We start from the raw sequence: 26933 nt of genomic DNA on the forward strand, positions 1-26933 counted from the left end.
TAACATAAGAAACTATATAATTTTAAATTCTTATAATGTTTATATATAAGACTAATGGTTAAGAAGATTTAGAGTTTATCAAAAGCTCAACTTTTAATACTTATCTATCCTTTTTCTTTTGTTGGGAAAAAAGAAAAAGAAAAGCTAAGAAAAAGTGCATGAAGGCAAATCCCAATTCCTATCACTCCAAATTATGAGTTTGAATGTTCAAGGCTATTCAGACAATTTACCTATTGTCTCTGATGAGAAGTAAAATATCTATCCATCGAGTGTTACCCATCATTTTAATACTATTTAGAAATGAAAAATGATATTTGCATAATTATAATTATATCGTATTTTGTGTATATTAAAAATTAATTATTAAATCATCAATTGACAGTAGTATAAAATTTATATTAAAATATAAAATATATTTTAAAAATATATAAAATAATATATATTAACTAATATATATAATATTTTTGTTATTTTATACACATGTTTTGTAGTATAAAAAATATTTTATCTTTTTTTAATCCCTTACTTTTACTTAAAGTAAAAAATATGTGAAGAAACAGAGAAAAACATCATCCCAACTTTGATTTATTTTATGAAAGAACAACTAATTTTTTGTCGATTAGAAAATGATAATTTGACTTCCTAATTATTATTTTCATCAGATAAACAGACCTTTCTATTAATTTTTCTATGATCTCTTAATAGCAAAATCTTAATAGAAATTTAGAATAATCTTACCTAGTACGTTAGCAAAATCTTACCTAGTAGGGTTGTCGGTTTCTTCTGTTCTATTTAAGATGGAGATATCCAAAGATGAGAAGATTATTATTTCTGTTTAATTTTTTCTGTATCTACCAATAAAAAAGAAGGGGGAAAAAAAAAGATGAGGAAGAGAAAAATTAAAAAAGAAGAACTAACATTGTTTTAGTGAAAGAGCTATTTGTCTGAATCAATAGTTGAGCAACATATTAGTATCTAACATGCCACCTAGAATTTTATCGTTAAGATACCACAATAAAATTAGCAAAAAGGCCTACTGCTTGTCTAAAAATATGATAACTAAAAGTTAAATTGTAATTGGGTGAGTTGTCTTTTTGTGAAGTGTCAGATGGAATTTTACTAAAAAATATACATATAAATTTTCTTATAGATCTAAATGTTGTAAGTTGTAACCACATAAATCAAGGGTGGACGGACAAAGTTCCAGAACTTAGCCATATTCTTAATCGGCAAATGTTTAAAATTGTTACTACTTAAAAATATTTAAAAGGAAAATTCAAAATTAATTAATTAAAAAGAAGTGGCAATAAAAAAATTGGAACAAATTCCCTCCAAAGTGATTGGGAGGAGCAAAGCAACTCAACTCTGTCCGCCCCCCCCCCCCCTCCCCTCCTCTCATCTCTCTCTCAGCCAGCCAGGCCCTCTGTGCCCCGCCAAAAATATTATGCGCCCTCTTTCTTTCTCCTCCTATTTAAACCCATTCGGTTTCTCTCTCGCTCTCATTCTTCATTCAGAACCAACACAACAAACTCTCTCTCTCTCTCTCTCTCTCTCTCGCATGCGCTCAAATTTGAACCAGAGAGAACAACACCACTCGCACTTCACGAACTTCACGTCCTTCACACTTCACGAAACTTCACGCCCTTCAGGTTAGCTTTCTCACTCAATTTGGTTTCTCACTCAAATAGCGTAGCTGTAATTTTTCTGTGTTGGTATGTGATGTTATTAATTAGTAGCGACTAGTTGCTTGAATCGGAGTGTTTAGATCTGAGGATGAACCGCTATTGATTGATTTTGCTCGCCTGTTTTTGAGCATTTGAATTTGGGTGATTGTCTTGTTTTTTTATTGCTTTTCTTTTTGTTTAATTTGATTTGGTGTGATAGGTGTTGAATCAATAAGAACGATAATAAGTTCTCTGTTTAGTTGCTGAGAAAAATTCTCTATTAAACGATCTCGTTAAGTTGCTCTTTTCAGTTCGGCTCGAATGGCTCTCGTTTTCCCATGCGTGCCAAATTTTTAGTTATTTGATTTGATTTTTTTTCCTCCTTTTTTTTATATTTTAAAGATTTATCATTAGTACTGTAGTAGTTATATTTAGGTACTATGTCTATGTCCGAAGAAAAAATCCAACCGATTAGAAACACTATTGGCGCGTAATTTTAGCAGCCTTTCTACTGTGGAAATTTGGAATTCAGGAGGAAGTTATGGTCAAAACGCACTGAATTGTTTGTCAGAGATTTTTCAAGATATTTTAATGGAGTCAATGGACATAAGCAGAATGCAAGTTGCTGAAGTGCTTCTGGATTAGAAAAAAGAAGAAAGGAGCTCGTGCTGTCTCGCATCATCTCTTGGCCATAAAAAAAAAAAAAAAAAAAGAAATTATAGTTAAAGTAGGAGAAAATGGCATGGCATATTTAGGTGGTGTACGAGTGCATGACCTTTTTACTTGCTCGGTTGGAATATCTTAAGAATTTCTCTTGCTACTAGTGATGCAACCGTTTTGCGGGTTAGTGGTCCCCCTGCTAGGTGTTTGTTAGTTTTGTTTCTCTGAAAGAGCTCTACGAAAATCCCCTCATTCGTTCCGTGGGGATGCCCTTTGGCAACTTTGAACTTTAATTCAACCTGTGAAATTGGTTTCTAAAGTCCTTTGGCTCATAGTTCGCTCCCTGTCCTTTGTGTGTGTGTGGAGTGGAATGGAAATTCGGAAAGAGAAAACGTCATAAATAATGATATTATTATTAGTATTGTTATAATATATGTAAAGGCCAGGGAAAGAAGCGGTAGAATTGAATTGGGGCCATGGCTTCTTCTAAAGATAGGCTTTTCAGTTAAAGATGGTTCTCATCTCTCTCTATGTGGATCAAAGCAGCACATGTGACTCACTCAGGTACCCATGTGGTTGAGTTTGTGGATACCCGGAATAATGGACCCTGAAACTGTTTTCTCAAAGTTTCTTCTGTTCCTCTCTATACGATAGATTTGCTAGATGTAGTGAGCTTTTCTTAGGGTTCCACAAAATGTCCGGATCAATTTCCATGTGACAATGCTTATTTTACCCATCTAAGCGTAATGGGGACGCCTTTCTAGAACATAATAATTAATAGTTTAGTACGGTATGTCAACTTCAACCTTGTCATTAATTATAGGATGAAGTATAGTAATCAGAATTAGCATTCAGCATAGTCCTCCTGGGAATATGGCGAGGATGAGATAGCCATTCCCATAATTTACTATTAGCCTAATTATCTGATAACCAGAGTTAATTAAGAAGATTATGCTCCTCATTTCTAGTCTCAACGGTTTTGTTAGTGTTTTGCATGACCTAGATATGTAAGACTTGTTGACAGAAATTTGGTCCTCAATTCATTAAGTGAGCTCATTTTTAAGATTTTAGTTAAATTTATTCAATTCTAACATAATTCCAGAGCTTAGTGTATTTGATAGTGGTCATAGCTCTTTCTACATATTGTGAAATGAACTCTGCCTTTTTAGGACCCCTTTTAGTCCGTCTTTTGATTTTTTTTTTAATTTTAGTAATCGACTATACTATTGTATACCAAAATCAGTCACTAATATAATTAAAATATAAATACATATTAAAAATAAATTAAATCACTAATATAATTAAAATATAAATGCAACCACATATATTTATATATAAATACATCCATGACTGATTTTAATAACTGATTTGGTGGACGAATAACATTTTACTTAATAATTGATATTTGGTGGATAGAATACAATCAATACATGCAGAGATAAACTTTTGCGTTTTGTTTTAAATTCACGAGGGCGAGACCATTTATGAGACAATTTCTCCTATGGATTGGCGAAATTATGAAAATGTAAATTTTAATATAAATATACTACGATAATTATGATAATTATGTAAAATTTATTAAAATTAAAGTCATATTTTTTTATATTTTGATAATAGTTTTTTAAGTAATATTTTTTTTAAAAATATTATTTAATAATAAAAAATTATTTTAATTTTAACATTATGAAAATTCTATAACGACTACTCTGTCAATGTTTTGAGTTTTGAGGGATGGGAAAAATCCGCTTGTCAAATAAATTAATTGAAAAATCGGAAAATTACTTTAATATTTTGTTTGGATGGAAGATGGAAAATGAGAAGAAAGAAAATGAAAAGAAAGAAAATAGAAGAAAATAAAATAAAAAAAAGTTGATTTTCTTTTATGTTGTTTGGATGAAGAGAAAATAAATGGAAAGAAAATAGAAGAAAATTTTTCTTGTATTTAGATAAAAAAATAAAAAAAATAAATCATAACCAAATGAAATTACATTAATACCCTTTTTTATATTATATATAAATTATAATATATCAATGTATCTAAATTATTTTTTCTAATAAAAAAATTATCCAAATTATATTTCAAAATTTTAACGTATTTTTTTTATTAAAAACAATATTTTTTTGAATTTATTTTTATAAATTTATTCTTTTCTATTATCTTTTAATGTCATAAATAAAAATATAAATAAATAATCTCACAAAAAAATAATAAAAACTACTCATATTTTACCTCATTAATCTCCTCACATAAAAAGAAAACTCTGAAGTGCTTCTTCGAGTTATTTATGAAGTAAAGGACTAAAATATTGATAAAAAAAACTATATTTTAACAATAAACGATGATTAAGAGTCTTAATTCAATAATTATTGTTTTAATTATTTTTTTATATTTAAATAAATAAAATTTAAATACAAATATTTTTCAAATTATTAAAAAACAAAAAATTCAAAAATATATTTAAAAATTAAAAAGAAATTAAAAAGATTTTCTTTGACAAATTATCAACTACATACTCATCAAAATTGGTATTCATTATATAGTATATATACAAGAGAAATGTAAATGTTTTATAAAAAATATTATATAATACCTGATGGTCCTGACCTTTTCTAAATTTTTTTTCCATAATTTAGTCCAGATTATAATGCATGTATATCCGGATGAAAACTAAATAAAGGAGAGCGGAACTCTATTTTTTCCACCCTTCTTTTTGGCCGTCGTATGCGAAACTTTCTGACTTTGATTATTGTGCAAAAAACTGTCCTGCACTGGTGCTGCGACAGATGCTTGGATTAAATATATTAATTAACAATTCTCACCATGTTTCTCCTAAAAGTCAATCACATATCTTTCCCAAGGAAGCAGCCGCAGCCGCAGCCCCTCTTAATTTTGCCAGCTCACTCTTGTTCTGTTATTCATTTATATGTTGACGTCATTCTTACTTATTATTGGTGAGAGGGACTGAGGGAGCATGGTTGTAAAATTTTCCCAAGAAAACCGCTTTTTCATGCTTGGTGGATAAATCTCCACAAAACCTGTATCGAAATAGGACAGTAGTGGGATTTTATTTTTCATCGTGTGACATTCCTTTTCTTCGGCTAAGTATGCTTGTTAAATGGTTTATACTGTCTTTACCAAAAATGGAATGCTTTATCCCGTACGATGTATTTCATTTATAGTTCAGGCCTGGACACATGCTTTCTATAATTGTGGATATAGATAGCCGTATGCCCGTATATTGTTGACCCCGTTTGAAACTTGAAAGTGAGACATGCTGTCCACTGTTGCATGGGGATTTATCATGAGATATTTTCGACTGGGTAAGCTGGATTACTACACTGGTACCGTCAACACTGTCTTAATATCGATAATCCCCCTCACACCAAAAAGGCAAAAACAAAAGAAACATGAACACCCATAAACACACACCTCGTAGGTTTTCTTTAGTTCGAGTGGAATGTTGTGGAGGGATGGCACTCTCTTCAAAACTAATGTCATCCTAGGGCTGGCAACGAGTTTTTATGGGAACAGAAATATGTACTCCAGAAATACTCTCTGTCCCTATCTCCTATCACGACGGGTAATAGAAATTTCATATTCGTTGGATATTTCAATATCTACAAATATGTACGGGCTTAAAAAAAATAACAAATAAAAAAATTATAAATTATAATACAAAACCAATAACTCATAATTATGTATATTATTTTAATTTGGCATCAAACAGTATTGTAACAAATTCACAACAAACTCAATGTTATAATAAAGTCAGTAATATAACAAAGTTAGCATGATAACAAATTCAGTATTATAACAAATATTTACAATTTTACAATAAACTCAGTATTATAACCTAATATCTCAATTTCAAAGTAATAAAATTTAAACTCTAAACCTAAGTTTAATTTCACATTAACAAAATTCAAACTCTAAATTTAATTTCATAACAATTTTATAGATGAATTAAAAATCAAAATATATATTAAAATCAATTTCATCCATTAACAAAAATATCCAACTTATTGCAAGGTCGCTACGAAAAAGAGTTGTCGTTGTTAGTAGAGGTGGCGCAGAGTCGTCGTGGAGAGAGGCATCGTTGAGCAAAGTCTTGCTGGAGCACAGTTGTGGTCGAGGTTGTGGATTTGAGGCTTCGTCGTGGAGCAAAAGTGCCGTTGCCATCGTGGAGCATAGGCGTTAGTTGCTGGAGCAGAATTGAAGTCGACATTGCAGATACGAGGCTCGTCGCGGAACGGAAGTGGAGGCAATGACGAAGCTGCAGTGAGTGACGCAGCAATAAAAAAAATTGAGCCGCGGCAACAACAACGACGCAAGGGCCTACCAAAGAGGACCTGGTGAGGTAGTGAAAAGGAGGAAGGAGAGACTAGTGAGATTTTGAGAGAGTGTGTGAAGTAACTGAATAAGAGAGGCTGATGAGATCTAATTTGAGAGAATGGAAATATTTTGACATAATATATATATATATATAATTATTTTTGTAATTTCATATTTACGGACATTAAACCGATACATACGCAACGAGTACTTATAATATATATATGAAATTATTTTTATAATTTCATATTCACGATTATTTTTATAATTTCATATTCACTAACATTAAACCGATACATACGCAACGAGTACTTATAATATATATATGAAACTATTTTTATAATTTCATATTCACGAACATTAAACCGATACATATGCAACGAGTACTTCTGTCTTTGTTTTCATTCCGTTTATTATACGGATATCCGGTACTTGTCACCTGCAACAAAATGCTTACCAGACTGATCTTCAACGGGTAAATTTTAGATATCCACTCCCGCTGGAGAAATGGCCATCCCAAACATTGGGAAGAAGAAAAGCTTAAATGTGGTAAATTCCATCTTTTCATCGTCAATTAATTTTGTATTCCATGTTTAGTATATTTGTCTGAAAAAAACACCACTTTTAACATAGGTTCTTAAAGATCACATGGTAAGTTAAACCTTAATATATTTATCGGTCATGCTGTGTACATGTCTTTAGGGATGGGGCCCGTGAACATTGTGACACTGGCACCGACCCTAGTTAGCTGCATGTATGACAAATTTATGGTTTTGATGAAACTCCCTGGTTATTGTGTATCTTTCATGGGTCCCAGCTTTGAAAAGTTGAATCTCACGTATCTGTCTGGGTCCAGCAATAATGTAAAAGAAAAAATATTTTAATTTTAATTTTTTTAATTATTTTATAAATAAAATCATTTTAAGTTTTTATATTTTTAAAAATATATTTTTTAATTTTTACTCATTTAGAAATTTAAAATATAACAAAAAATAAATTAAGACTCTCCATTACGCATGGAAAAAATTCCCTCGCAATTTATAAGGAGTGGAAAACAAATAACAAGGATGCAAAAGCCTTTTTATGTTAATTAGTACTAATTTTGTCGCTTTTACGTGGACTTCATTCATTTAGTCACATGCTTTATGCTTCATTATCATGGTTTTCGTATTTTTTGCCTTTATAAATCTTTTCTCTCACTAATTTTTTGGGAGTCATTTAGATAAAGATGTCAAAAATATATTTTTTTAAATAATTTTAAAAAATTAAAATTTAATACATATAATCAATTAAATTATATTATTTTTATTAAAATTAAATCAGATAAATCAGTTTAACAAAAAAAATTAATAAATTAATTTTGAATCGGTATAAATTAATATTTTTTATAAAAAATTACTATAATATTTCTATTATAAAACATAATTAAAATTTTCTTATTTTATATATATATTTTAAAAACTTTAAATTCTAACTCTATAACGATAGAGAAGAAAATGACTAAAAAAATTAATATATATAATAAGAATATTTTAGTTATTTTATATAATAGGAATATTGTAGTCATTTTTTTATAAAAAATAATATTAATTTAGATCAATTTAAAATTTGATTCACTATTTTTTAGTCAAATTAATTTATCTAATCTAATTTTGATAAAAATAACATAATTTAAATGATTATATATATTAAATTTTAATTATTAAAAAATATCTTTAAAAAAAGATGTTTTATGGATCTTGATAGTTGATAGGAACATCCTCCGATATTTATTAGTTTTTTTCTTCTTGTTATTCTTTTTTCCTTTTCCTTTTTGTTCGCTTGTTTGTTTTTTTACTATTGCTGCGAGAAAGGTTTGGTGGCTTGAGGAAAATAAATATGACTTTCATATGTGTGGAGCTTGTTTGTTGCTAAAAGACATCCAATTAAATATTGTCAAGTAATTAAAAAATATTTAATATAATCACTTAATATTTCAAAAGTCATATAATTATAAGCACATGATTGAGTGATTGACTAAGTGGCTTTTATGCTATATTATGAATTTTATAAGTTGGTGATGTAATATATTGTCTCAACTCGGTGTGTGGAGACATTTACAAATTATAAAAAAACAAAGCTTGAATATTAAGAAAACATGTAAAATAATAAAGTAAAAAGTTAACATTTTTAAAAAAGTTCTCTCTATATTAAGCTTTTTCAAAAAATATTAAAAGAAAAAAAAAAAGAAAACAATTATTCTTCTATAAATAATCCAAACAGCCACGACACCATCCACCTCCACCTCCACCAAAAGATCTTTATACCATTCTTCTTTTACTCTATTTGTTATATGTTTTTTTTTTCTTTTGTAAATTATGATTTAAAAGAGAATGTAAGTAACCAAGTTGGGTTGGTCTAGTGGTTAGCTCACTAGTCCGCTTAAGCAAGTGTCGGGGGTTCGAATCCTGCCTTGTGTATGCAGCAACCCATTGGCCAGCGGCAAACCCTTAAATGGAGCTCAGTACCGCGACGGATTAGTCCTTGACTTGTCGGGTTGGGAGATACCGTGGGAAACAAAAAAAAAAGAGTGACATCAAATCTTCAATTTTATTATTAAGAAATAATTTTACTAAAGCAAAAACTAGAGTATCAATTTTTCCTCTTATTTTTAATAAATAAATAGCCCAATCGAAAACGTGAAATTCATTTTTTTTTTGTTTTAGAACAAATAAAAAAAGTAATATTAATTTTCTGATATCCTACCGTCGCATCTCCATCTCCCCTGAAACCTGCAAAGTGCCATCGCTAGCTTCGCCCCTGTTCCCAATGAGCGAAAAGGCTGTCCGTTGCCCCCATTGTGCTGCGCACAGCTGCACCGCCCTACTGCTTCCATGCGACGCACATTTCTGCCGAGGAAGAAGGCCGCTTGTCATACATTCGCACCGTAACGACGCAATGCGTCTCTACTTCGTCCTCGTCTTCATTCACCTAAATGACCCAAATAAATATCCACATCTTAGTGAAAAAAGCATTCACATACATAGTAAAATAAACATCTCGCGGAGCATGTGCAGGTAGAATCAAATAAATCAAGTAAAATACCAATGATATACCCAAATAAATCTCCACTTTAAAATGAAAAAAAACCATTTCATACATAGTAAAATGAACATCCGACTTAGTTGATAAGAAACAAGTAACGAGACAATAGCTGCGGGGCACCAAGGTCACGATACAGCCAAGGACGGATCCAGAAATATTATTCTGGAGGGGTCAATAACATGTATAATATTAAAAAATTATACAAAAAAATTATATAATGTAAAATGTATTACAAAAATATATCGATAGAGAACATATTTTAAAGTACAAAAAATATCTATGTACTTTTTATTAACGAAGTGGTCGATTTTTCGTATCATAAAATTTATTGATAATATAATCTGTATCAAATTTTTCAGCAATTTTCTTTTCAATATAATTAAAAGACAATTAGCAAGAAATTAACTTTTCATTTTGTTTATGAGTTATTCTTCACAATATTCATCGCTAAAAAAGATCTCTCTGTTGTAATAGTTGAAAGAGAGAGAATTAATACCAAATGAATCAAGAAAGACGCTCACAAGAAAAAAAACCCACTTTATGGGATTTGAAAAATTTTATTTAATTAAAAAATATTAGTCAGATTTTTTTAATATTGTTACTTACTTTTTTAGATATTAAAAATCATTAATATTTAGGTTAGGCTGGACTTTTATTTATATTAGACTAAATACTAAATAAATTTTAAAAAAATTAAATCATACTTAATAACTTATTATATTAATCTTTTTTTAAAAAAGTTGGGGCCGAAGCCTCCACTCGCCCCCGATATGTCCGTCCCTAGATACAGCAGCAACAACGATGGCACAGGATTGCGAGAGAATGGTTGCGACAAAAATAAAAAAGAGATTCAAAATTATGATTAAATCTAATTAATTCAAAATTTGATTTTTAAAATTAAAATTAGGTTTCTTTTTTTAATCTGTTAATTACGTTGTTTAGAAAAAGTGTTGTTCCTCTATACTTTCTCTTCTGATATTTCAAACATTCCTGTGAATGAGGACCTCACATCTCAATTCATTTATGAAAAATACTAGGAATCTATCAAAATTTATTATTTTTGGCTATTATTTAGTCATCAATTCAATTTTTTTACTCTAGTTCTTTAATCTAATAATTCAACAATATATTTTATCCCATATTTTTAAACATTGATGGCTAACTGATGATTAAAAATAATAAATTCTAATGACCCTCTAATATTTTTTTTTATTTATAGTGGTGTGAGATGTAGGTAGCCAAAGATAATAAAAAATAGTTATATACAATTTTTATCAATAACATACGAGAGACAATAAAAAATAGCTTAAATAGTCTAAAACTATCTTATTTAGTATTTATTTATTATTGTTAGAATAATTGTGCAATTTTAGATATAATAAATATATAATTACGGATGTTATATATATGAAATTATATATGTTGTTATATAAAATAACTTTAGATATTATCTCTCTAGTAATAGTATTACCAAATTTTAAACCATGAATATACGACACATTTACCACAACACACATATGACGGTTCTAATTAATGCTAATATGATAAATTTATGAAATAATATCAAATTAATTTTAAATTGATGGAGACTTTGATGTATTAAAATACCTCAATTTAGAATTGATTTCATTTAATTTTATAAACTTAAACCAATTAAAATGGTCATATGTGTACTATAGTATTACTTAACTTACCATATTAATAAACTTTGATGCAACAGCAAAAGTAATGAAAAGATTAATGTGACCAAGTTAAAATATTTAAAAAATAATAATTTTTTAAAAACGATTTTGATTATTATCTCTCTAAACCATGCTGTTGAAATTTGATATTTATTTATTTATTTATTTATTATTATTATTATTATTATTATTATTATTATTATTATTATTATTATTATTATCTTTTGCCTTTTAACTTTGATTTGATGTCCATAACGACTGGTCGAGTATCTGATTCTCAGCTTGGAGCTTTGGACATAGAAAATTTTTAAAATTTCAAATCATTTTCATGTATCGAAATGTTTACACAAAAAAGAAAATGTTGATATTAAAGATTCTGTGGTGAGAAAAAATAACTTATTCCAGCTCCATTCTCTTATATTCTATCTCCTTTTACCGATCCAAATATATCCTCCAAACAACATCAAAGAAGCATAGAATATTGCAGAAAGCAACAACACTAGCTAAAAGCAACAACAAGAACGAGAAGATAGTAGATTCAAGGAGCTGGGGACCTGAACCTCACATCCTTGGGATATGGCGTATCGCCTTGCTTTGCCCCAAAAGCTGACTCCCACCACACACAATCAGACAATCTCCTAAAGTTGGATCCTTTTCGGTATAAAGATATTTTATATTTATGCATTTAATTATATATTATCTTAATAATAATAATAATAAATATATTATAAAGTTAGTAATTTTCAAATTTTTAAATAAAATATACAATAAAATTTTAAAATTAAAACAAACATTATAGTCCCAGTTCCATTCTGAAATTTTAAACAAAGATTTTATCCCATCTATATCCCAAAGATATTTTTACCCCTATCTTCGGATATCACGATTCACGACTGATATACACGTCAAATTCTCGTTGACATCACTACCACCACTCCTGCTTCTTTCTTTCAATGCTTTTGCACTATCCATGGGTCCTCGTCAAGGTGGCGTAACAAAAGTTATTTTTGGGGTGAACACAACTATAAATAATCCAAGTTTTGATTGAACACTTAGGCGAATAACTTTTTGCGGTGTTTTTTCCCGATCTAATAATTAAGTTGTCCATTTATTTTCCTAACAAATTTAAAAAATCGATCTACCTAAATGTAATCGTAAGCTTTTAACTGGCTTCCGACCACGATCATTGTATAGTTAATTATCAAATTCAATTTTTGAAGCAAGAAGAACAATGCCCTATGACTATGAGGCTATCACGTATTCCAAAAGCACATTTAGGTGCAAAGATAGATGCCATAGATGCCGTAAGTTGTAAAGCAAGAGAATATTTTCTATACAAATTGCTGGCTACATAGACCTCCCAAACCCCATAGGAATCTGCATAAACACTGCAAAACCAGTAGTAGCACAGGCGGAATGAGAATCAAGTGAGTGGAGAAGAGGCTTTTGAAGCCGAATAACAACCATAAATAGTTAGTGTTTATATATAATAATAATAATATTATTGACTGAACGTAATGGAATGGACATAACTTTGGAGAAAAAAGTAATTCGTATCAAAATGTGGCTTGAAATTTAGAGTTATTCTTCTAAGTTTTAACTTTTAAGAATACATCTCATATCATGAGGCCAAAACTATTTTTCAGATAATTATTAATTATTATGTAACGGTCACCTTTAATGTAAGAAAATAATCCTAGCGGCTAGGCCTATGCTTGTTTGCAAATACTACTGGTTATTTGGCAATATTTTCTTTTTACGTTCAAGAAAAAAAAAATTTAATTTGAGTATTCTATTGAATGGAATAAATTAAACTAGAATATGGAGTTTACTCCATAGTATATCAACAAAAACTTTTCACATATTGTTGGAGGACATTTAATATTTATTTTAAAATAAATCGTAACTAAGTTCATTTATATTTATAAAAATTTTGAAGTCTTATACCTGAAATGAAAAAATTGAAACCTTATTTATTTAGCGAAGAGTGTTAGAATATCAACAGATTTTGTAATTTGTAGTTATTGTATTTTTAATTGTGTGAGATTATAACTAATAATATAAAATTATTTATTTTTTTATTAATTAAATACTGATCAAATTTTAATAAAAATACTAATCCTTAAATATTTTCTAATTTAATAACATGGCTAACTATTTTAAAAAAGATTGTCTTGGTCATACAAATCCCGTTATTAAAGGTCTGTCTTTCTTGCGATTTCAATAGAAAGGTTAAAAGAAGCAGGAAAAGGGTTCCAATGGAATGGAACATTATCATTCTTTTGTGTTGTGAATTCACAAAAATATTTTTATGGTGCATATTTTATATTAATCTGTACCAAAGCGAATAGTATTAATATTAAAAATAAGAATAAATTATTTGCAACAGATATGGAGAAAAAAGGCAGAGCAAAGCTATATGTGTTGGAGTTGGAGACCTTGGGGCTTGGGTTGGTTCTGGAATATTTTCAACCCTTTGTTTATGAATTTTTATTTTTAAAGTAAAATGTTTTTCTTTCTGGTTTCAACAAACTCTTGGGTGTCACCTGCATGGCAGTGAGGCCATATGTGCCTTATGAAGCTTACACGAGGATTCCACTGCTACCACTTTTTTTTCTTCTCTCACCATGATAATTCCCTGCCATTCAGATTCTGTAGATTTCCCACTCTCTCTTGGTACCCTCTTCGCTTGTATTTACTCCTCTCACCCTGACCCAGCTGGAGATTGACGTGTTGAACCACAACTGTCTCTTGCTTTCACTTTCAGCTTCTGCTGATTTCGGAGGTGTCTTGTGAGCTGGCCTGTGAACTTGTTCCTGTAATATTTTTTTTTCTTTTCTTTTTTCTCTTCTCTATTCTATTCTATTGACTTCTTGACTAATTTCAATACACCCTCTTCTTTTCTTCGCAATGTGTGTTCTTTCGTCAAACACTTCCCGTGATTTCCACTTCCTTCTCTGTTCCCATTGTTCTCAGCTTTGCTCATATTCCATTCAAATACCAGTCCCAGGGATGCTGATAATTCCATTCCGATGTATAACTTTATGAATCTGATTTTTTCCAACTCATTGGCAAATCCTGTTGCCTTTTGTAATTTTGTAGGTACTAATTTCCCTTCTGATTTTCACTGATTGGAAAATTTTCCTCCTCTTTGGTATTGGAATACTCTGTTTATTTTAACAGCGTTATACTCTGTTCTGCTTGAAACTAAATTTGTTTTTGACAGTGTGTTAATGTTGTTTGAAAACGGAATGCAGGGGAGGCAGTTCAACTGCTCGTGACATTGATTTTGAACGCCAATGGTTGGATTCCAAAGTAGTGAACACATGCCTGGGAGCAAGTGTAACGGTAATTCTAATAATTTTCCAGGTCGAGTTGAACGACTCGTCAGAGGAAGAGAGCTAAGAAAAAGTAATATTTATAATGTTAATGGCGTTGCTGAATATTTTGAGCATGACCTGCGCTTGGGAGAAGAAAATAATTACTGTGTTGAACGTTCCCTAGAAGGGGTAGCAGCATCAAAGTCTCTTTGTGAAAGGGATGATGGGAAACCTTTCAGGCAACGGCTTTTGGTTGTTGCCAACAGGCTGCCAGTCTCAGCTGTTAGGAGAGGTGAGGATTCATGGTCTTTGGAGATAAGTGCCGGTGGCCTTGTTAGCGCTCTCTTAGGTATGTGGTCATGAGGCTCCTAAGTTTTCATATTATTTGATTGAATAAGTTTGTTACCGCTTAGAATATGGTTTTATCTAACACGACTATGATCTTTGACAAAGGTGTGAAGGAATTTGAGGCAAGGTGGATAGGTTGGGCTGGAGTCAACGTGCCTGATGAGATTGGACAGAAGGCACTTACTAAAGCCTTGGCTGAAAAAGTAATGAGCTTCTCATTCACAATGTTTAAAAGAAATTGTGGATTTTATTCTCCTGTTTCTTTAGTACGTTTTATGATATATTCTTTCTCATGCTTCTGACCTGTGTTGCAGAGATGTATCCCAGTGTTTCTTGATGAAGAGATTGTTCATCAATATTATAATGGTTATTGCAATAACATCTTGTGGCCCCTTTTTCATTACCTTGGACTTCCACAAGAAGACCGCCTTGCCACCACGCGTAGTTTCCAGTCTCAATTTACAGCATATCAGAAAGCAAATCAAATGTTTGCTGATGTTGTTAATGAGCACTATGAAGAGGGTGATGTTGTTTGGTGCCATGACTACCATCTTATGTTTCTTCCACAATGCTTAAAGAAATATAATAGCAACATGAAAGTTGGCTGGTTTCTACACACCCCGTTTCCATCTTCTGAAATTCACAGGACTCTGCCATCTCGATCGGAGCTCTTGCATGCAGTTCTGGCAGCTGACCTAGTTGGGTAAGCTCAACTTAATAGTCCATTTAGGGATCACCTTTTTTTGTTTGTTTGTTCATTTATTTATTTTTTACCAGTCATCTAATTTTCCTTGCTTTACTTTTGAATATGTTTGATACAAACATGCTTAGTTATTAAAAAGATTCTCTCATGTCACCATGGGACAGTTTGGGAATGGAAATTGTGCTATGAAACTTAGATATTTGACCTCCATAAGTTGTGTTAGGCCTTCACAGCCAACATAAAACTTTGTCGAGCTGATCGCACCTAGTGGGCTTTGTTAAAGTTAAGGTTTTCTGGGTCTGGAATTCCAGTGATGAATTCACTTCTAGGCCATAGCCAAAACCACTACTTGACCAAACCAAGTGGCAGTAAATAATTTAATGCGAGCATTGATCTTGCTTTCAGAAAACAGAATACTTTATTTGAAAGAAATCAAGTTTTCTGTACTAAAGACAGGGCGTATTGCAATCCCCAAAACACATTTGTTTATCCAATAAATTTGTAAAGAATATAAGGAGTAGTATGCTTTCTTTGTTTTTACTCAATCTACCAAAGTACTTATAACTACAAAATTTTAGTAACATTCAAGAAGCTTATGTAAACAAATTCTACCAAAAATGCAATCAGTGTTAATTGTTTCATTGCTGTGGTCATATAAATGGCCAGAGTGGCCCAAAACCTTTCAGTGTAAAAAGATTGACAGATCTTGTGGTTAAATGGTGGTATGCTGCTCTTCTCTTGTTCCGTTTGACATTCTTTCTCTTCCAGTTTCTTTTAGGTTCTGTGCTATGTGATTCCCCTACTTCATGCTAAATGTTGTCCTTTCATTTTTTGAGATTGTTATTGCTTCTGACCTGGATAAGTATAACTTTTGCTGACAGCTTTCACACCTATGATTATGCACGGCATTTCGTTAGTGCATGTACACGCATCCTTGGACTTGAGGGCACTCCTGAAGGGGTTGAGTATCAAGGGAAGCTGACTCGAGTTGCTGCAGTATGTGCTCACAGAATTTGTCTATATTCACACGCTTTAAATTTTCAGTCAAAATTACTTGTTGACATTTCAACACATGAAACTATTCTTAAATATGATTACTATAAACCTTGAACTCTTTTTTACTTCTGTTTTCCTTGGATGTCAGTTCCCAATTGGTATAGACTCTCACCGATTTAAACGAGCACTTGAACTTCCTGAAGTCCAGAAGCACATCAAAGACTTAGAAGAAAGATTTAAACACAGAAAGGTACATCTTTTACTTTGTGAATCAGCTGCTTTTACTGTTTATATCATATTATATATAATTTATTATTCTTGTTGGCGCTTTTAACTCAGATTGTTTGGATTTACATTTCATACATATTACATCATTCTATAAATTGAGGATCTTAGAGTCGTATTAGTTCCTTGACACTTTTAAGTTTTAAATGTATTGGATTATTTATGTGAAATTGCCTATTATGAAATCGAGTTTCTTGGATTTTGAGGACAAGTAGTTTATCTTGTCCTCGTGCTACAAGGTGGGGTTATCTGCGGGATTAAATGTCATTGTACTCTATGTAAGAACAAAATTTCAGAAAAAAACAAAAAATTAGATCAACGTCTTGTTTAATGAACTCTGCTACACTTTTATGCGCCTTTTAATGGAAACAACAAATAGAAATAGAAGGAATAGAATGAATGACTGAAATCTGTAAGATATGCAGGAACTAACAGTAGTTTCTGAGCAAGTTTAGAGAGCTCAGTACTCGCAAGCGTGAACCTTAATTCTTTCCTGAAATGGATGAAAACACCACCCTTACATAGTTACGTCATATAACCCTAACTCGCCTTTGTTCTTTCCAAGTACTGCAGAAACTTTTGTAGTAAGTTTACAACTAGAGACTACTATGATTGGCTGAATTCCCCTAGGTTCCTATGATCATATCAGCTTTCTCTGCCATTTTTAATCTGACAACTAACCATTTTTCCATATTTATCACTGCTGTTAGTCTTCTCCGTTGTCCTCATTTGACTAAGCACCTTTGGCAGGATTCTTCTATTGATAATATATTTATCTAAAGGAATAATGATTTATGGGGATAACCACGCCTATAACAGACTTTCATTCTTGTCTTTCTTTTTCCAAAGAAAAATTTCTTTTAAAAAAGTATATAAACTATAAGAGGGTTGGAATTGTCTGCTGATAATATTTATCATTTCTTAATCAGATCCTTCTGCCAGTTTGTCACAGAGGAAGCTATCGATGTCAATCTGGCAACTATCTGTCATGATTGTGATTTAACTATGAAATTTCAACTTATGGTGCATTCTTCTAGTAATTAGGCATTAGTAAAGGACTACTGGAGTGCTATTGTTACAGAGTTGCTTTCACTATAAGTTGCATTTGTTTTGCTATGGGATGCCAGCCAGATATTCTTCTTTATCTTGTAGCGTCGTGCTTCTTTAATTTTGATCTAATCTAATTATCACTTTACCACTTTATGCCTTGACAGGTAATGTTAGGTGTTGATCGCCTTGATATGATCAAAGGAATCCCTCAAAAAATTCTGGCATTTGAAAAATTTTTAGAAGAGAATCCTGACTGGCGTGAAAAAGTTGTTCTGCTTCAAATTGCTGTCCCAACAAGAACAGATGTTCCTGAGTGTATGCTGCATAATTATTCCTTTTTTCAACTGTGTTAGTCTATGTTAGAGTAAGCCTGTTGTTTTGATAGGTTGAAGATCATTTTCCTATATCTGAAAGGTTGATCTAATTTTTGTGTGCACTATTGCTATAGCCTACAGTATTATATTGACAAATATATATTCAACATTTAAGGGTCTAGAGATCGAAATAAATAAAAGAAAAGGAAAGAAAAAAAAACTATACATGCAACATGCAACAAGTGTGCCATGTCATTAGCTTTCCATTTTATCTACTTCATGTTTTCATTGCTAGGCATGGTTTCTACTGCTCTCTCACTTTCAATTTTACATTAAGTAATAGCTCTCCTAAAACCTAAATCTGTATTTCTTATTATCTAAATAAACAGAAATGTGAAACATGCACTCATTCTTTTATTTCTTTCGTATTACCAGATCAAAAGCTTACAAGCCAGGTTCATGAAATTGTTGGTCGCATCAATGGAAGATTCGGATCATTGACTGCTGTTCCTATACATCACCTGGTGTGTTCCTTTAATATTCATCTGTTGAAAATTATATTAATGCTGATAGAGTCATCACATATCAACCAGGATTATCTTTTCGGTGAATCTTCCTAAAATCTCACTGGAGTATGTAATTCATCAGTACTGATTGCATATAATTTTCTTAGTTTCTGCCATGTGATGTGTTCATTTTACACCTTTTATTAGGATCGATGAATTTATAATTAATGTTAACTTGTTTGTCGAATTAAAGGGTAAAATATGGGAGGTTGGGCACCTTTGTTGGTTCATTTAATGCACCTGCTCATATGAAACAGTATTATGCATAAAAATTTACTTGTCAATCAATGAAAATGTTCAAACTATATCTTACTCATAGACTGATTGATTAGTAGGCGATAGAAATGTCAATAATTATTGAGATTTTCTTCTTGATGTTATAACATTAAGCTGGTTCTTTATTTTGTTTCTGGACTCTTTCTCCATGTAAGAATAGTTAAGTAGTATGTTGGAAATGTTACTTATCATGCACTCTGAATAGGTACTGCCTTTTTCTCCATTTTCTTTAGCTGTTACCAGTAACTGCCCAGAATGAACCACACATATCAAACTCCTTTTAACTTTAAAGCATTCAAATTGGTTACACTTTTTGTTATTTAACAATTATGTGTGTGTGTCTATATATATATTGTTAGTAGCTCCATATGCTAGATTTTTCTCAGATACAGTACTGTTCTGGTTCTTATTCATAGCCTTGCAAATTAGAGGAATGGCCTGCTTTTAGAGATCTGGAAGTGCTGTGTATAACAGAGTTTCAGCTACCAACCAATTAAAACATGATAAGTCCAATTGGGTAAACAACTAACTATTGGCAACAATACTAAAAGTTATGATTTTCTCATCATTGAAAAAAAATTGGCCTTGGTTAATTTAAATTTTGTACTGATTATCGTGTGCCTTACGAAGTTTGCTTATGAAGCTAACAATGGCCAAGGATAGGGCTGTATTAATTGCGATGAACTTTTAATGTCCACATATCATACCTAAATAACATCAATCATTCTTACATGTGTATTCTGATTATTGACATACATCGTATGTTTAATATTAATTACGTTGCTATAGCTGATTTAATGAATTTTCTATGCCTGCAGGATCGATCTCTTGACTTCTATGCATTATGTGCTTTGTATGCTGTTACAGGTACAATCTATGTGATTTTTTAGATTTTTTTTATTCTGAAGATTTCCTGTGAACAATTTAATGTCAAGTTGTTAGGTGGAAATAGTTAGCCTCAAGAAATGGTCATGTGTTTAGGTACACTATAAATGGAAATTTCAGTGCCCTTTTTGACATGAGTTGATATCATTTAATTGCCATCTGCAATTCCTTTCAAGCTCTTCATGAGAATTGTGTACACCTGTTTCTCTCTTTAAATATGTGTTTATGTGGTGAGAAAATGCTCTAATAAAGTTATAGTTTGAGAAGGCACACTTGCCTCCAAATCCAAAATGTGGTTTGCATATTTACCTTTTATTTTTTATTTTTTTTGCCGATATTCCATTTATTGCAGTAATTTTTTCTGCTAAATAGCATGTTCATACTCTCTCTGTTTCTTTCCCAGATGTTGCACTTGTCACATCATTGAGGGATGGAATGAATCTTGTCAGTTATGAATTTGTCGCTTGCCAAGCTAAAAAAAAAGGAGTTCTCATTCTTAGCGAAGTAATTACAGAAACTTAATGTATTTATATTTTATTATACTTCTTCTTTCCGGGATATTTTAAAGTTGAATTACTTTTTGGCGGAGAATAGATTCTAATGTGAGAAAATGGAAACATCTAGGCTTCTGTACTCTTACATTTTGGGTTATCAAACATTGGTTTCAGTTGGCTTTTAGGCTGTTGCAGATAATCTTTTAACTAGGGAGCAGAGATGATAATATTACCCTGAAAAAAATTTTCAAGCTACATGCTGTGTCCATTTCATATCTTTCCAAGGCCACTTTTTAGTCACCATTACAACTTCAAATGATCTTTAAAATTTTCTCTTATTTAATTTCCTTCTATGAAATACTTTCAATTTTCAATCAGTAGTTACTTTTCCCTGCATCTTTTGAAAAAGCTCTCAAATGGCCTTGCTTAATGAGAGGCAGGGCCATGTTACCGAACACCATTTGCTCCCAAATGCCAAATCTCTTGCAATTTGCAATTGTCTGCAATTTGGATGAACGATATACTAAGTTTCATCTTTGCTTCTTGAAAAACTTGTAGACTATTTGTTTAATCTCTGTTTGTAGAAGGATATTGATGCCTCTCATCTTGGCATTTAAAAGTTTACTTTTGCATATTTGGTGCTCTTATTTAGATGTATATGTGTAGTGGATAAGGTTCAGATTTTTTAAACATGTATGTACACTGTTGATCTAGTAACTGACTGCTGGAATTCTTCCAGTTTGCTGGTGCTGCGCAGTCTCTTGGTGCTGGGGCAATTCTGGTCAACCCCTGGAACATCACAGAAGTTGCCGCTGCAATTGACAAGGCTTTAAATATGGAACCAGTGGAAAGACAGAACAGACACAAACATAACTTTGAGCATGTAACACAGCACACTGCTCAGGAATGGGCAGAAACTTTTGTCAGGTACATTGCATTCTAAATATCTTTTTATCCTTATTATATGTTGGAAGTTTGCAATTTATAATGAGGGTGAAGTTTCTTATCGGAGTCTGTTGTTTTATGCATATTTGTTCAAAATTTAGCCTGCATTTTAGACTCTTGTGCAATAATAACAACAACAATAATATCCTATCTTTGGTTTTGTTCAAAAGCCTCTGTTACTCGGGGAAAGTTATAAAACTCTGCTGATTGGATTATACTTTCTTTTCAACCATTACTTTTCATACCATAGATGTCTGCTTTTAAATTCTGAACTAAAATAATTTAGCAAAGAATAGATGTTATGCTTGGGATTTTATGTTAGATCAAGAGTACCATAATGCACCTCATCTTTTAATATCTGCAGTGAATTGAATGATACTGTTGTTGAGGCACAGCTAAGGACAAAACAAGCTCCACCCCGACTCCCAACCAAGACTGCAATCGAACGTTATCTGCAGTCAAGTAACCGATTGCTCATTTTGGTATGTTGTCTTATGAAGCTTGTGACTTATTTGAATACTGATCTTTCAGGAACCCTTTTAGATCTTCTGGTTTAAAACCAACCATTTTAATTCTTGTTTGAATGTTTCCTTGTTGCTATTTTACAAAGACAGAAAAGCACTTGATTGCAAACTATCAATACATTTATTTTTTCTCTTGAAAACTAGGAAAGTTGCAATGGAGAATAGATCTGAAGCGTTATAACTCGAAGTGAGAATAATTTGCTGAAAAGGAAAAAATTGTGATTTCAAAACAGAAATATTTCAGCAGTTTAAAAATTAAAACCAAATAGGAAAACCAGCAAGATGCTTGGTGGATAAAGGATAACTGTTTTAGCACCTCAATAAGTCAAAACAATAGCCATCCAAATCTTCTAGGGGTTGTTTGTGAGTTAAGTTTCGGAGGGAGTCGGAGGGGAAGAGAAAGCAACAAGTCCTCCAAATCCTCCCATCCCCTCCAAACTTTTAACTCTCGAACAAAGACTAAAGGTTGTAAAGAAATGAAGAGGCAAGTTGAGGAAATAAACCATCCAGTCAAGACTAGAATTTGATTAAATGGTCTCTGGCCAAGTGTGCTGTGCTTCGATAAATTTTCTCATTTGAGGAATGTACACAATTTTTTATTAATAATAAATCATGAAAAGTTTCATTCATTTTGTATTTAAGCATGTTATCTTGACATGGTCATACCGACTGTAGGGGTTTAATGGAACTTTAACTGAACCTGTTGAGAAAAGAGGTGACCAGTTTAAAGAAATGGAGCTCACTGTTCATCCAGAACTGAAACAACCCTTGAAAGAACTTTGCAGTGACCCAAAGACCACAATTGTTGTGCTAAGTGGAAGTGGTCGAGCAGTTCTAGATCAAGTAATTCTCGTCACATTACGCCCTTTGCAAAATACTCGATCAAGTTTTAACTTATTGTTGTTACAGAACTTCAAAGAGTATGACATGTGGCTGGCAGCAGAGAATGGGATGTTTCTAAACCCTTCAAAGGGAGAATGGATGACAACAATGCCAGAACAGCTGAATATGGAATGGGTTGACAGTTTGAAGGTTCTCATTTTGAAGCTTCAATTCTTTGGAGTGTGCCTCTTCATGATATTGACTTACTCTGGTGATCCTGTGTTTCCAGCATGTTTTTTTGTACTTCAGGGAGAGAACACCGCGGTCGTGTTTCGAAGAAAGGGAAGCTTCACTTGTATGGAATTACAAACATGCAGGTTGTTTTTAGTTGTGTTTGAGGGGACCTTTTATGTTCTGTTCTGCCTCTTTTTTTTTTCACTTGCTAACTCCTCACAACCATCATAGATGTTGAGTTTGGAAGAGTTCAAGCAAGGGACATGCTGCAGCATCTTTGGACAGGCCCAATTTCTAATGCGTCAGTTGAAGTTGTTCAAGGTAGCAGATCTGTTGAGGTGCGAGCTGCTGGAGTTACAAAGGTGAATTCTTCTTTCTGTTAATTGACTTCTCTGTTATGTTTTCACCTTAAAATTCTCAAGATGATTAATCTCAAAGCTCTGTACCTATTACCTGATTAATCAGGGAGCAGCTATTGACCGCATCCTGGGTGAGATAGTCCACAGCAAATCCATGACAACACCGATTGATTATGTCCTCTGTATAGGACATTTTCTTGCAAAGGTGGGTTTGATTTTCATTATTAAGTACAATTATTTGTTTACTTCTATCAGCATATGCATGTATGTTTAATGTTGTTTACTCATATGCAAAGAAAATCTTACAAACTCTAGGTGATTTTCATTATGTATTTTTGGTTTAAAATGTGTTTCAAACCCTGTTGTTGTGATCCATTTTTCGTACTTTACAATTAACTGATGACCATTTGAAAGAAACCGCAGATAAATTCTTTACTACTGTAAATCCAAACATTATAAAAGTCACTACACATTTGTTTGGGAGCTGGGAAAAATAAGTCTGATCCGTCAATAATCCTATATATTCAATCTCTCTTACTTTAATTTTGATGAATAAACTTGCTCTTAAACTGAGTGGTGAACACAATGGTAGGAACTGAACTTAACATTACTGATTGCAGCAGGATGAAGACATATATGCGTTTTTTGAGCCCGAGCTTCCTTCTTCCGGTGCGGCTCATTCACGAAGCAAGGTAACAGATGGAATCAAGTTTCCAGGTGAGAAGATGACATCTTTGAAGATCCCTGCTAACAAAAATGGAACAAAGTCATCTCAAAATAAGGCACAACGGCCTGCTCCAAATTCTGAGAAGAAACCAACCAACCATGTCTGCCGTGCACCACGCCGGCCGGCTCCTGAAAAGATCTCTTGGAATGTGCTTGACCTGAAGAAGGAGAATTACTTCTCTTGCGCCGTTGGACGAACGCAAACGAATGCTCGGTATACACTTGGCTCTTCAGATGACGTTGTTGCATTTCTGAAGGAACTAGCTGGTGCTTCCTCAAACTCTCTATTTCAGAGTACCTGAGTTTAGATTCTGTGGTTTTTGTACATGACCTCAGAACTTGGCATATCCCTGGAACCTACTTCCTTGTCCCAGGCCCCAATGAGAAAAAGGAATGCAAAGGAAAGAAATTAAAGTCTTTCTTATGGGAGGACGAAAAGGAACATTGACATTCTCAAATTCAATAGATAAAGAATGTAGGTATCATAGTCTCAGAATTCCTTGTATATGTTCTGCTGCCTTCAATTTAGTCATGCTCATTTCTCTATTGTAGTCTTGTAGCCTTCTCAGAATCCATCTCTAACGAGTAGTTTAATAAGGGTTTACACTCTTATATATCCTAAATTCCGAACATTCAATTCTTTTCTCTTTCTTAAACATTAGGAAGATCTTTTGGAGAATGTTTTAAGTGGGTATATCATTATCGACTTATTAACAATAGTCGCCAAGTTATGACCTAATTGCTAGTCAGAGACTACTTTCTTGAATTGAAAACATGGTGCATGTTATTACCGATTGCTCTTTCCTTCACTTGACAGCTGGATTTGTCTTCAGCTTGACCTTTTTATGTAACCTTCTATTGAATAAACTAATGTAGACATAAAAATGAATATTTGTGTTTGGTGCATATTCAAAGTTGTCTTTAATGTCATTTTACACCGTTTATATCGTAGAACACTTCTGCGTAATTTGGATTAGCTATGATGTTTGATCAATAATTGAGCGTATAATTAACATATATATTATTTAACGAATGAAGGATAAAATTGCCTAAATAAGGACTTCAATCTGTTTTTATATTCTTTCCAAATCATATAATTGGATTCAAATTTCAATAGGAATTAAGTCCCGTCTATAACATCATTTTATTACAAAACACCTATATGTTTTCCGAAATTTTCAATTAGATAGATGTTTAGAGAAACATTTAGAAGGCCATATCATTATTCTTAAACAATTCCAAACTTGCATCTGATGAATCTGCTCAAAGAAAATGAAAAATCACACTTGTCATCTGAGTGATACCTAATAAATGATACCATTTTCCCCTCTAATTGTGTTCCGAAGTAACTTACCTGTATACTTTTCATATTTTGTAATATAAAAATGTTATTTAAATATAAAAATGGATAAAACCATTCACCAACCAAAAATGACGGGGGAGTGGGATTTTTTTTAAATAAATAAGAAAATATTTTATATACTAAAATATACATTTTGTAGTATTTTTATCAAAATTTATCACCTTTTTTTGTCTCGTTTACCGTTGTAAACGAAATAAGATTGCACGTAAACGAGATAAGGTACAAAACGACGTGGCCGTATCACGTTTATACACGTGCTGTGTAACGACCTTATTTCATTTACAGTGTAAACAAGTTATGTGCAATCTTATTTCGTTTACACTGTAAATGAGATAAAACTAAACCCGTTTGGATTTATTTTTCACCTATTTTTTCAACTTTTTTTCAATTTTTACCTTCTTCTAATCATATTATTGACTTACTCGATGCAGATGCACATGATTCGAACATCAACCGACTGGACAGGACATGACACATCGTGAGGACAACCGACTTCGAGGTTAGTGTTTTTTATTTCTATTTATGTTAGAGCATATATATGTAGCCATACTTAGGGTACTATTAGCCAGTGTTTGGATAGTGTCCATGTTTAATAGAGACATGGACATAGTGACACATGTACATTGTTTGTTTGTTTTTTTTTTTTTGAAACAAAAAAAGCTCAACACACTAAAGTGGAGTGACGAAATTAAACAAAAAGAACAAAGACAACACAATAAAAAATCAATCTAATATCATCTCTAGCATTGTCATCAACAACCAAAAGGATCAATACCACTCCACTCTTTGTAACTCAAAAACGCCTTTCTTTAAATGCTCTCAACACCTGTCTCTTTAATGTTGAAAATTCTGTCATTACGTTCCAACCAAATATTCTAAATCACTGCAAATGTTCCAAAGAAAATCTGACACAACCCCACAATATAACTCAACTCTTCCCACACCACTACCTTCTCATCCCGTACATGCGCCCTATATACCAAACAAAAAGCACACTTAAAATTACTTTTTGCACTATACATCGTTTGTTTATTGAGACACAAAATGTGGATGAACACAGGAGTACATAATATACATGTATTTTGTGTATCCCTTTAAAGTTATGACACATGAGACACAACCTATAAGACAAAAAATTTTACTCGTTTATCCTGATTATTTTTCAAAATTCCACCTTTGTGCTCAACCTAAACCTAATCCCTCTTACCCCTCTTTCCTTCTCCATTCTCCTGTTCCTCTTATTTTCACCCTCGTATACCTCCCTCAGCTGGTGTAAGTCCCTCCACCATCGACATTACTG

At 32.2% G+C, this 26933-nt stretch overlaps 1 protein-coding gene across 15 annotated transcripts; it reads left to right on the top strand.

The window, feature by feature from the left end:
* The first annotated feature begins 1351 nt into the window (after window positions 1-1351).
* TPS1 (trehalose-6-phosphate synthase) lies at window positions 1352-25176 on the top strand. Of its 15 annotated transcripts, none has more exons than XM_016314682.3 (19): window positions 1510-1649; window positions 11911-12081; window positions 14681-15092; window positions 15197-15294; window positions 15406-15794; window positions 16676-16790; window positions 16939-17040; window positions 18290-18440; window positions 18875-18963; window positions 20100-20148; window positions 20570-20670; window positions 21400-21587; window positions 21970-22087; window positions 22805-22972; window positions 23039-23161; window positions 23241-23328; window positions 23417-23547; window positions 23651-23749; window positions 24165-25176. In XM_016314682.3, exons 3-19 carry the CDS (start codon window positions 14723-14725, stop codon window positions 24570-24572), a joined length of 2787 nt encoding a protein of 928 aa, XP_016170168.1. In that variant the 5' UTR covers window positions 1510-1649; window positions 11911-12081; window positions 14681-14722; the 3' UTR covers window positions 24573-25176. The 15 variants fall into 15 exon arrangements, with proteins under 15 accessions (XP_088352379.1, XP_088352383.1, XP_016170168.1 ...); XM_016314679.3 differs by lacking the exons at window positions 1510-1649; window positions 11911-12081 and adding exons at window positions 13863-14241; window positions 14400-14525; XM_088496260.1 differs by lacking the exons at window positions 1510-1649; window positions 11911-12081 and adding exons at window positions 13863-14241; window positions 14400-14525 and having other exon boundaries at window positions 24168-25176.
* Window positions 25177-26933: the final 1757 nt, after the last annotated feature.

This window comes from Arachis ipaensis, chromosome B8, assembly GCF_059453495.1.
Source record: "Arachis ipaensis isolate K30076 ecotype BB chromosome B8, ASM5945349v1, whole genome shotgun sequence".
Lineage (NCBI taxonomy): Eukaryota > Viridiplantae > Streptophyta > Magnoliopsida > Fabales > Fabaceae > Arachis > Arachis ipaensis.